Genomic DNA, 12,270 nt, shown 5'->3' on the forward strand with positions numbered 1-12,270 from the left:
TTCAGGATCGGTGAATGAGCTGAAAGGATTTTGTTGCGGGAAAAACATATTCTATTTTGGCACTCAAAGCATTACAACCTGGGACAATATGTTTATGAATAAGTTGCACATGCTGTATGGTTGAATGTATTTAAACTGCAGACACATGATAAAGTATGACAGTAGAAAGACATTTGTTTGTATAGGTCCATGTATGGAACCAGTGTGATAGCATCATTTCTGAAACGTGTTGTTGTTGAGCTGTAAGTGATAACCCTAACCTTTATGACAATATTGGACTTCTTAATGTAACATCACCCACTGGTTTGAGGAATCCATTTTTTAAGCCCAGAGACTGGCATTTTGACTGTCACCATCTTGGTTTTTTGTTCTTGCCATCCTTTTTTTGTTGTTGTGCAGAATGGATCGGAAGCCAGAAGAGGTGATATGTCATCAGCTAATGCTAGTACTCGCTAGCCAACTTGATTACCAAGGGCTATCCGGTATCCAACCGAAAACATTTTTAAGCGACCAAAATGTCACAGTTATCTCTGATGAGGATAAAACACACTGCGAAAGTGTCAAAATTCTAAGATGAAAACAGAGTGTGATCATAAGGTAGCCAAGCATGCCCTGCTTCATCATGTATTTTTCTCTAAATGTGATCATAATTTACAAAAAATGAGCATCAAGCTGTATTAAAGAAAACTTGAAACTAGCAATTGACACCACAAACTCATAATGAGAAAATGTTTACTGAGGTTATAAATCCGTGAGAAGTAGTGTGATTTTCTCCTAGACTTCTATATAATTGGATTTCTTTTAGAATTTGTGGAGTCTCCCCCTGCTGGCCATTAGAAATAATACAGGTTTAAGGCACTTCTGCATTGGCTTTACTTTTTGGGCCTGGAGTTTGCCGCTTGGTGTTAACCAATGCAGGGATTGGACAAAAAAAGTGATTTTAAATACACAGCTGTATTTTTAATTTGTAGTACATTTTCATTTCAATATATTTGCAATACACATGTGAATATATAAACAGGAGTCACAAATGTATGAATAAAAGGTCTGATGTCTCCCATCCCCAGACAATCTCACGGGTATGTAGGATTATAAATGTAACTTTTAAAAGAGTGATTGCTTTCCTGTGAACAATTTAGCCTTTCAGTTCCCTGATAAGTACTTCCTTTTTAAGACTTCTCGAACCAATTTCATGAATTAAGATATGAATCTGTCCCCAAATTGTCAGACCTTTACTCAATAATATCCAACTCATAATTGACCATCTTAAATTGGACCTTGAAAGGTGGAATATGCTGCGTTCTGATAACTATGGAAATTGAACTTGGGGGTGGGACTGAGTTGACTCAACAAGTCAGAAAAGGGTTTGTTAAGCTAGGTTAGACTCAAGATGAGAAAAAAAATGTAATGTTCATTTTACCTGCTACATAAAAAAAAAAAAAAAAAGTATTAAATTCCTCCAAAAGCATGAGGACCTTCTGGCTCTGCCTGCTGGTGTCCCGCTCTTTGTTTGTCAGGGATCATTAGAGACACTAGACACATCTGGGCACATCTGCTCTGCCTGCTCTGGTGACTTGACCCACTGACTCGTGGTTTGTGTAACATGGAATTACTGCTGTAAATAAATGTTTGATTTGTTGTGGTTCATACTTGTGTGTCTCCTTGTGTCACAGACTGAGACCTTATGACAGCTGACAAATGGAAAATCAGAATTCAGTTTGCTTCACCAGAAAGCCTAAATTAACTGCCAGTACATTATTTGTTCTAAAAAATGTCAGGAAAAGTAAACCTAATTTTTAATTGTAGTTAAAGCACATTTTTGTATATAAAGCCCCCCTTTGTTTTGTTTATAAATTATTTAAAATCATTTTTGTCATTACCATAAAAACTTACACTAAACAGCAAGAGAGATTTGTTTGGAAATGTCTTGTTTATTTTTTTAATTGTTGCACCTTATTTTTTTTTTTAAGTTTCTTTGTTCTTATTTATACAGAGTAATTATGAAATGACTGCTTATTTGTTTATAACTATACTACTCTATAAATCCCCATAATTTTATATTATTATTCTATATGCATGCATCCTCTGCAAGATTCTTTATGTTCTACAATAAACTAAGAAAAGTTAAGATAAGATATGACTTTATTTATCCCGCAGTGGGGGAATTTGGTTGTCACAGCAGCTCAGGATACAGACGCATAGATATAGAATAAAACAGAATAAAGAGTATATAAATAAGACATATACATACATTCTATACACATTCTATACATACGTTTCTGCTATTTGTGTTTGTTTGTTTTCCTGAAAGTACTTTGCATTGTACAGATATTGCACATTGGAGAAAATATATTTTAGCATGTTAAATCGGTTGTTGCATGTAGTAGTATGAACATAATGAATACATATATTTAGATATATGTAGAGATATACACAGCATAGTATAAGTCGTATATCACATATATAATAAATAGAAAAAATACAGATAGCCTAATATAGGCCTAATATGCTGTAATTAAAAGAAAACCCCAGATACATGTAGGCTATACAGGTTTACAAAAATAAATCAAATGTTCATGTTGTGGTTGTAACATACATAGATATCTATAAGAAAGGCTGTGTTTATATATATCTATGGTAACATAGACTTTACGGCAGTTTGTGGCAGTACCCTGCCCACGACAGCAAACACAACCGATTTACGGCAAGCATGTGTACGTGTTGAGCTTGTTGTTGTTAGCTGTGTATCTAACTGCTAAATTTACGCTCTTCTTTATTCCCGAAGCTTAAACAACACATTCTTACGTTCAGCTTTTTAACCCGGAGACATGGATGTCGGAGAGCTCCTCAACTATCAGGTAAACGTCTTATTCTGCTCACCAATATTGGTGAACTCAGCTAGCATGAACTTTCTCATTCATTTGCTTGATTGCAACAGCATTGCTAGTAGTTAATGCTGGTCGTTAGCGGGCTTTATTTTAGCTTAACTTTGCTCTGTTTGTGGTGCACGGTTTGCGTGAAATGTATTGCGTTACGCTGCTCAACTTGACTCCTATTTAATGGGTGAATAACGTTAGCAGTTAGCGTGCTAGCTGAGCAGGTTGCTAGCTTTCTAGCCGGTTTGAATAAATAAAGAAGCTACGACACTTTCACACTCATCTTAGCTGTAATTTCCTGAGCTACTTTTACACACTGAATAATTTAGACAAACACCTAAACTGGCTCGGGTGGCATTGTTTTGTCTAAGACCGTTTAATCACGTCTCTTTCTTGCATGCCAATGCCCAGTAACAATTCTCGCAATTATTGCAAGTTTGTTCATAAAACTAGACGTAAACTCTTAACATCATATGAAGAAATGCATTTTACTAATCGTTAATCTGCATATGCAAATTCGGCACACGAGTGACCCCACTAATTACATGTTTTTTCAGTAAAATCATCTTTTTATGTGAGATCAAAAATGCCTGTTGTAGCTTGTTGTTATTTGTAGTATCACTACTATAGTGTCACTCTGTAGTAGATATTCATTCTGATTGAAGCAGATTACCAGCTGAGGTAACGGCCACCTTACTGCACACTTCTGGAACACCAATTAGAAAATGTTCATTGGTATTTATCACAAGTTATATTCAGTTATATTTTTTTGTGAGATCAAAAATGCCTGTTGCAGCTTGTTGTTATTTTCTCAGAGTAGCTTCTAAAGTTGGAGCTTCTGCTGCTGTGTGGAAAATGTACTAAAATGTACTACTGTAATATTTCAAGAAAGGTCTTGATGCTGTGTTTCTTTATTGAGTTTTTGTGACTGGACTTGCCAAGTTTGGTCTTGTCACTTATTTGGTATATAATGATGCATTTGATCAGTTCTTATGCATGAAATGTAAGGCAGAATATATGTCTACTTTTAAATTCTAATGTCATTTCTATGTGAGCTGCACTTCAGACATGTTTGGACCTCACAGCATCCCTCAGACCAAATACCTGTGTACATCGTTACATCCCACCATCTCCTTTTATCTTGCAGCCTGACAGAGGAGCAAAGCGTCCCAGGGAGGAGGATGGAGGAGCAGCGGGAGGAGACGAGGACTCCAGAGGAGGGAAGCAGCAGAAAGGGCTGAGCGCCAGGGAGTTGGCCAGGTACCGGGAAGCAGCAGCCGGAGTTGGACTTGAAGGAGGGATTGAAATGAGGGACACTGAGGAGCTGACCGGGGACAAGAAGAAGATCTTGGAGAAACTGATGGACCAGGATGAAGAAGAACCTGAGGTAGGCTTAGTATCATGTTTTTGAATTTTTTTGTATCTGCTGTCTCCTATAAATAGCAGTTATATTATTATAACTTCATGTATTATGTTTACATTGATTGTTGTAGACAGAACAATCAAAAATGATCATTATAATTATCATTATCAAGCAAATATCACCTTGTCTCTAGCTGTCATGCAACACTGGGCTACTTGTTCACACTATGGTGAAAGAATATGTCAGCATTAAGGTTGGACTGTCAGCACTTAGAGACTTACAACCCATCTTCCACATCATACCATTCTTCTCACTGTATGTATAATTCACACTACGCGACTTGCTGTGTTTTAACAGCTGGTCTTGAAGACGTTGTGGTTTTCATAGGGGGTTACACATCACATGGTCTTTCATCACTGATGACTGTATCAGCTCCTCAAACTTTGTTTTGTCACAAAAACATGCGAGAAATGGCATGTGTTTAAGCAATCTGCAGAATTTCCTTGTTGTCATTCTGGTTGATGTTGTAGTTGGCACACATGTTCATAACAGTCAATGCTGGCTCAATGATGCATTGGTGACCTCATGTCTTTGAACAGTTCACACAAAGTGCTCAGGCACCAGTTCACAATTTGCCACTAGTCTGCAAGTTAAAAAAATCAGGGCTTAAGTCATGTAGTGTGAACTAAGCATTATAGGAACAAATGTGAGCTCTTCAGCTCCACTCCTTAAGTAGCAAAAGTCAGAATAGGATCATTTTATTTGCAGGGTAGGCGTTGCATGGCTTATCTCAATTTTCTGTGGAGGTGTAAGTTTCATGGAAAGCCTAAGTTTCCATAGCTCAGTGAAAAAACAGAATGTGTTGCAACATTGCAGTCATGTTTCTGTTTTTCTTGTTTGTCTGCAAAGCTTTGTTCTGTGCTGCACTTAAAACCAGAAGCTTAACAGAGGCTGCCTCACATATAGATGTGCAGGGAAACCTTGCCTCCTTACCTTGCCTCCTTACCTTTCCTCACAGAATTTCCTCAAGTACTGTCAAGTGCAGTCTTAGTCTTTTCTCTGTGTGTGTGTGTGTGTGCGTGAGTGCGCGCGCCTCCGTCCATTACAATTAAACAGGAAGCAATGAGAGAGCATTGAGTGGCTCAAAACTGAATGAAGTTAAATCAGCGTTCTAACGAAATATGGCAATATGATTACACAGTCTACAGAGAGTATGCCAGACAAATCAACCGTAACGTTAGACACATCATTTGCATCATCATTAGGGACAGAGTTACAACCTTGCAAGAAGTTAACAAATCAGCCAACCTAACATTACCTAATATTTTCTGCTGTATGCGTCGTATAAACTTGTCTCAGATGAGCTAGCTAGCTTGCTAGTTAACCTGCAAAATTTACTACTAACTTACTAGCCAACAATGAGTCCAATTTTGTTTGTTTTTGAGACTTAATGACATGTTATTAGAGCTGAGTTGTAAAGATCTTCAAAACCAAGTTATTAATCAGCCCTCTGGTTCTCCTCGGCTGCATGCAGCAACAACTTATCTGACCTCCGGCTCAGCCTCCCAGAAAAACTTTTCGTGATTGAGAATTCCAGATTACTTGACTCTGATTGGACAAGTTGCCACTTCAAGGATATGAGGGTAGGTTTATTTATTTATTTATTTATTATCTTTGATATTTCCTGTAAAGATTCAGGTTCTTAGATTGGAAGCCCAAGGGTAAACGAAACCGTAGAAAAAAGTCTGGTCTCAATGCAGGCTTTACTTAGGTCACAGGTAAGGTTATGCAGTGGTGGACTTAGACTGACATAACTCTTGCAGGATCCCAGTCAGAATGAGCCCCGATTTCTATAATAATTCACATTTCATCTTCTTTGGGCTGGACAAAGACAGAAACTGGACTTGCACGCAACCAAGTTCTATTGGCCAGTTACATATGACAACAGCTGTTCTTGCCGTACGAAGTTTGTTATACGCAATGTGTGTTTGTGTTGTTCTAACAGGCCAGTTTCTATGAGCTACAAAGCCTAAACAAGATAAAATGCAGCCTGTAGCCACATTTTACTTCTGTGAGAACACAAACTCTGCTCTCTCAGGCCTGTGGGAAAGAGGAAAACCACAGACGAAAAAAAAACACATGTTTCATATTCTTCATGAAAGGAAATGGAACCGGATTGCTTTTCCGGTAGCAGAGTCAAAGCATGCACAGAGCATAAAGAGGAAAGTGAGTTGATAAGTGGTACTTGTTATCTGTGATCGGTGTTTCAGTCTTTGTTGAGCCAGCTAACACAAAGAAACCCTGGCTTGGTTGAACTTGCTTTGTGGTACACCCCTCTCAAATACTGCAATAACAGCACAGCGGAAAGGACGTAGAGAACGCTTTGGACCAAGAAAGAACCCATTGTTAAGACTTTAATATTTAAAATGGAAGAAAACTGCACATCTATTACCCTGTTCTTATTATTCGACACTGCAGCTTTTTCAAGTATTCACTCTGTCAAGAGCTACTCAGAGCAAAGTGCTGCACGGTTCCATAATGTCAGACAGTTGTAATTCCCTAACCTGTCATTATCTGTCCAACACTTTACAGGCTTTTAAGCCATCAGCAGGTCAAACACATTCTCTTTTCCAGTTAAATGCTCTCACACTCCCTCCGACCGTAGAAAACTTCTGGCTATTCTGTTCCATCCACATTATTAGAGTGACCCCGATGTCTCTTTGTTGTTATGGCACCAGCTGCCTCCAATAAAAGGCTGTTTTTTCTTTCTCTCTGTCTTCCTTTTTAAATATTTTCCTCTCCTTCTCTTCCCTTATGTACGAATCAAACAGGCCGAGCCGGTAGATGAGAGTTCAGTGAAGAAAATGATCCTGACCTTTGAGAAAAGGTCGTACAAAAATCAGGAGCTGAGGATTAAGTTTCCGGACAACCCAGAGAAGTAAGCCCATTACTGACACTTCACAATGTGTTGCTGTCTTGGTCTTATAACAGTATTTACTCCCACACTTATTACAGTTTTTCTTCAACGTTTCAACACATTTTTGGTAGATTTATAGTGTGTGTGTCTTGTTCCTTAAACCAGGTTCATGGAGTCCGAGCTGGATCTCAATGACATCATCCAGGAGATGCATGTGATTGCCACCATGCCAGACCTGTACCACCTGCTGGTGGAGCTTAATGCCGTCCACTCACTGCTGGGCCTCCTCAGTCATGAAAACACTGATATCCTTTCACCTATATATAGACTGTCAGTTGGTTTTGATCCATTCATCCACTATATAGAGTTTGGTATTTAACACAGGTCTTTGAATGATAAGCCTGGTGATAGTCTGTGTTTTTTATTTGCACATAAACCCCATGACAAGACAAATATGAATACAATGTATAGCCTGTTATTTTGAAAAGTACAAAGTTTGAATGTCTTATGTAATTAACCTTTATTTCATTTAAGCTTTGTAGATTTTTTTTACCTCCTTGAAATATTTATGGCTGACTGCTGGAGGTAAGCCCTACACACGGGTGTGTATATGAGTGAGCGAGTTACCTACTTTGTTCAGTGTGCAGGGCTGCTCGTTCCCTGATGAGTGATCTGCAGCGTGCATCTGTCTTTAAAGACGATGTCATTGGCCTCCAAAGGACAGTGCTTTTACTTCACTCATTGCATTTCAAAGGTTATTATAGGCGTCCCAGCCCTGAGTGGTGCAAAAGCACTAGCGGAATGTATGAGTTCCATCGTACAATTCACGCTGACTCCGTTTTTCGTTGCGTTAAGTGAAGTGTAGTATGCTCAGCCAATTGTTTAAATCACAGAAATATTCCACTGTATGCTTAGAATTTATTAACTGATTCATTTATTCCGGTCTAACACCCGCCCTCTGTGTGGATCGACACATTTATTAGATTGGAATCCTGTTTAATCCATGAGATGTACGAGTGATGTACGAGGGGTTTCTTATATCATTAAGCATATTATTACTTGTTTGTATAACCGGTACAAAAGCATACTAACTACTACAATCCAAAAATATTCACATCATAAGGTACTTCTATTAACTATTCCTGTTACACATTGCACATAAAAATCGCACTGACCAAACGCTGTCAGCCATATATGGTTTAGACCTAATCTTCAGAATTTAGAGCCACAGAAGGGATAAGGAGTCAGAAAGTTATGAGAGGTTGACATTAACACATGTTGGTTTTTGTCTTTTCTGTTTTTAATGCTAACAGTATAGAATACTGCCAGCCTTATTATAACAATAAAAGAGAGAGCACATGAAGCCAAAAATGTTCGACTTCCATGTATAAAATTAGATTTTCTATGGAGCTTCCAAGCCAGAAACTTTGCCAGTTGAGACAGCTAACTTCTAGCTGTCCACTAAATTGAATAATTTATTAATTCTAGACTTCTAGACGTTCCAAATGTTACTGTACTGAATGGATCAAATTCTAATAGAAAAAAGCGAGTCATTTCATGGGGGTTGTGACATCTCTCTGTAAATCTATGGGAAATGTCTTTTTTAGCCCCATGACATCATGTGACAGTGCAGGAAGTTGTAATTCCATTAGTTGGCCTCTTTGTCAAATTGGCTTTAAAGCCTCGCTCTGAAACTGAGCAATGTACTGCTGAGGATGGGGGCAGCAGCAAGATATATTTTTGCCATCTAAAAAAGCCAACACCTAAAGAAATCAATATCAATTTCAGAGTATGCTGTATTTAGAATATTTTCACTCAGTTCAAGAACAGTAATTTTACCCTGCAGAACACAATAGTTGTTGGTCCGCCGTTTGTTTGTGTCATTGTGTGACTTTGGACCTTAGCCTGAACCACATGTTGCCATCGCAGTGGTGGACCTGCTGCAGGAGCTGACGGATATCGACACACTCCACGAGAGCGAGGAGGGAGCAGAGGTTCTCATAGATGCTCTGGTGAGTTCAACATTTACATAATTCTTTGATTGTATTGATAAAGCAGCACTTTGTGGAGTCAATACGGAAGTTTCTGGGCTCGGGCTCGATCCAAAACAGGCAGAGGGGACTGATGAAGAGTGTTAATGATTGGTGTGTTTAATGCTTCAGACCAGTGCCCGTCTACTTGTGATATATTTATTGACACTATATAATCCATCTGTAGAAGTGATAATTAACATATTATTAGACAGTGAATTAGTATAAAATAATTTAATCCACTTTTTTTAAATTTTTTTTTACTGTTTTTGTTATGAAACTTTTTTAAACATGCAATTTAACTTGGGCAAAAATATGTCTACCATTAGAGGTGTGAATCAGCGCATCGGCCCCACGATACGATTTCATCCTGATACTTGAGTCACGAAAGAATATTATTGCAATTTTAATCATTTTGCGACATGGTGAGTATTGTGATACAATATATTGCGATTTAACCGTTTAACTGCATTTTGTGTCTGCAAAGTTAAATTCAATCAAGAATTGTTTTGTCAAATAAGAGAAAACTCTCAGTCTATTCATCTCACTTCAGTCTTTTTATTTCTCCACAATGAGAGTCAAACCCACAGACTGACCAACAAAGTATTCAGTCAAACTGAACTGAACTGATATCAAACATGTATGGACGACAACAACTGCATCATTTTATCAAATTTTCCTCAACTTTAAGCTTCACTGCTCTGAATAGCTTTGATACGGGTGTGTCTGTGAAAAAAAACCCAGATGCCTATTTTAATTGAGATAGCATGACTTCAGAGGTCGCAGGAGTGCTTTGAAAATCACCATGAAACATAAAAAAATAGCCCAACTTTGCAGAGATATTTCGACAACTTCCCAACACGATATTCTGGCTATGGCCTCTGGAAAAAAACAAAAATGGCGAAAATACTGACGGGCAGTCGGAACGCTAAATATCAATACTTGGCGGCCATGAATCGATATAATATTGTCATGCAAAATAACGAAATACTATGCTGTATCGATTTTTTTCCACCACCTCTACTTACCATGCTTAAATTGTTATTAATTTACTTTGTTATATAATCCGACACGAATTGTTGTGATATTGCCGTAAATCTACTAATCAATTTTGTATAGGATCCAGTCACATTAAAAATACTCTTTTGTCCAGTGAACAATAGCAATAATTTAAATTAATAAAAATAATAAATTATAATTTTAGAGGCTTTTTTATATTTGAAAAGTGAAGTTAAGTGAGAACGAATGTAAAATGCAGATGTGTTTCAGTTTTGGGGGTCCAACTGTGGAACTTTAAAATGTAAATTAATGAATTATTATAATGTAAATTGATTTTCATGTAAGACAATCAAGGATTATGAGTTAGACTAAAATGTAGATTTTAGATATTTGTAGATATTAATGTAGATATTTTTTCCAATGCTGATATTCTGGGGTTCTGGGCAAAAATAAGCTTTCAATCTATTCCTTTTTCAGTTTGTAATCATGGAAAAAAAGAAGGTGAAATTAGATTTTCAAGATGTACATTATATAGCAGAAAATAAAGATAATTAATTCATTCATTCCGTGATGCGTGACCAGAATATGGTCAGAGGAAGAAGAAGTGTAATGGCAACCATATAATTATAGCTTCTCCTTTCACACCTTTTGCGATATCTAAAGGTCTTCTTAGTTACCCTCCAGCTGCGTCTGTTGGCATCATCTCCCCTCTCCGTCTCTCCTCTCTGTACATTTAGCCTTCTCTCCTTCTCTTTCTTTTTGTCAATGAGCTTCTCGCGCCGCCTATGAACCGGGAAAGATTTTTGATATCCCATTATGGGTCCTGACATTTAGAGCGACACAGACAAAGGTCAAACTACAATAATGTGCTGATATTCTTATAATGGAGGGAAGAACGGAGCGCCCCGGCTCCTCCACGGCCGTCACTGTGACACTCCATCAAAGAATCTGTTGGCCGGAACGTGCCAGGTTTGTGCCAGGCTGCATCCCACTGGCATTCATCAGAGGTGTTGTTTCTGGACACAATGAATTACCTGTTTTGTCTGGTGTTTCAAGGGTTTTTGAGCTGTCCAGCTACATATTTTACTTTTCAGTGTCAGAGGCAATGGTTGGCTTCCTTTAAAACACACAGGATGGCGTTTCTGCAGCTGGGGGTCCCTCAGTCAAAACAATAACAAAAGACGGACTTTGATGAGGCAGCGTGGGATCATGGGAGTTTTTGTCTTCACTGTTAAACAACCACCAATGCCAATCAAAATCTATCTGATCAATATTGAAATATCATACCTATAAATTAGGGTTATTGCCTTACTGTGTTGCAAAATGGCTGCAATTAATGGAAAAATGATGGTGTGTGGCAAAAAAAAATGCTGTATTTCTGTTACTGAGTATTATTCTGTGACGCTTTGGGATTTACAGTTACTGTCTGACGCATCTGGTCTTTCCCCGCTTGGGGGGGATAAGGGTGATGTGACACCACTGACGGGACCGAATGAAACCCACCTGTTCCTTACATAAAATACCTTTACCTGTATTTGTTAGGATGTAAGTATACAAGTCAAAATACATAAGATATTTAATCATTTTAACATGGAAAATGCTGCACAGTATACCTTTAGGGCAGAGAGTTTTCGGAGCTCAGACAAAAATCTAAATATGTTTCTCTTTTTAAATTATCCTTAAACGATGTAGGGAATAGTCTATGTAATACAATGCACATTTCCCTTTTTTTCAATTAAAAGGTCATTGCTCTTTGAAAGGGCGTTCTTGCGTTATAATCCTATTATATTATCATATCAGTGGCGTAAATTGGTCTTAAAATGACAATAATATCGATTAGCGTTGTATTTTCTGGGACAATATATCGTCTAACAAAATTAAAATCTTGATTGTCACATATTTTTGTGGCGAATTAACTGTCCCACAAAGTATTGTTACGAAGGATTCAAAACTCACTATCTTAATAAACTATCTGACATTTTAATGGCAGCAACATTGCTAATAATTGACAAATGTCATCATAGGTTTTTTATTTTTTTTTATTTAGTTTTTATGTAAAAACAAAACCGCAACAATAGCATAGAC

At 37.7% G+C, this 12,270-nt stretch overlaps 1 protein-coding gene across 1 annotated transcript in view; it reads left to right on the forward strand.

The window, feature by feature from the left end:
* The first annotated feature begins 2,701 nt into the window (after positions 1 to 2,701).
* ctnnbl1 (catenin, beta like 1) overlaps positions 2,702 to 12,270 on the forward strand; it is an 89,132-nt gene continuing 79,563 nt past the window's right edge. The window contains exons 1-5 of the mRNA XM_059333269.1: positions 2,702 to 2,858; positions 4,024 to 4,263; positions 7,071 to 7,177; positions 7,322 to 7,461; positions 9,071 to 9,168. Of these exons, the coding sequence (XP_059189252.1) occupies positions 2,829 to 2,858; positions 4,024 to 4,263; positions 7,071 to 7,177; positions 7,322 to 7,461; positions 9,071 to 9,168 (615 nt within the window). The 5' untranslated portion in view covers positions 2,702 to 2,828. The remainder of the gene's footprint in view (positions 2,859 to 4,023; positions 4,264 to 7,070; positions 7,178 to 7,321; positions 7,462 to 9,070; positions 9,169 to 12,270) is intronic.

The sequence above is a fragment of the Centropristis striata genome, chromosome 5 (assembly GCF_030273125.1).
Source record: "Centropristis striata isolate RG_2023a ecotype Rhode Island chromosome 5, C.striata_1.0, whole genome shotgun sequence".
Taxonomy (NCBI): Eukaryota; Metazoa; Chordata; class Actinopteri; order Perciformes; family Serranidae; genus Centropristis; species Centropristis striata.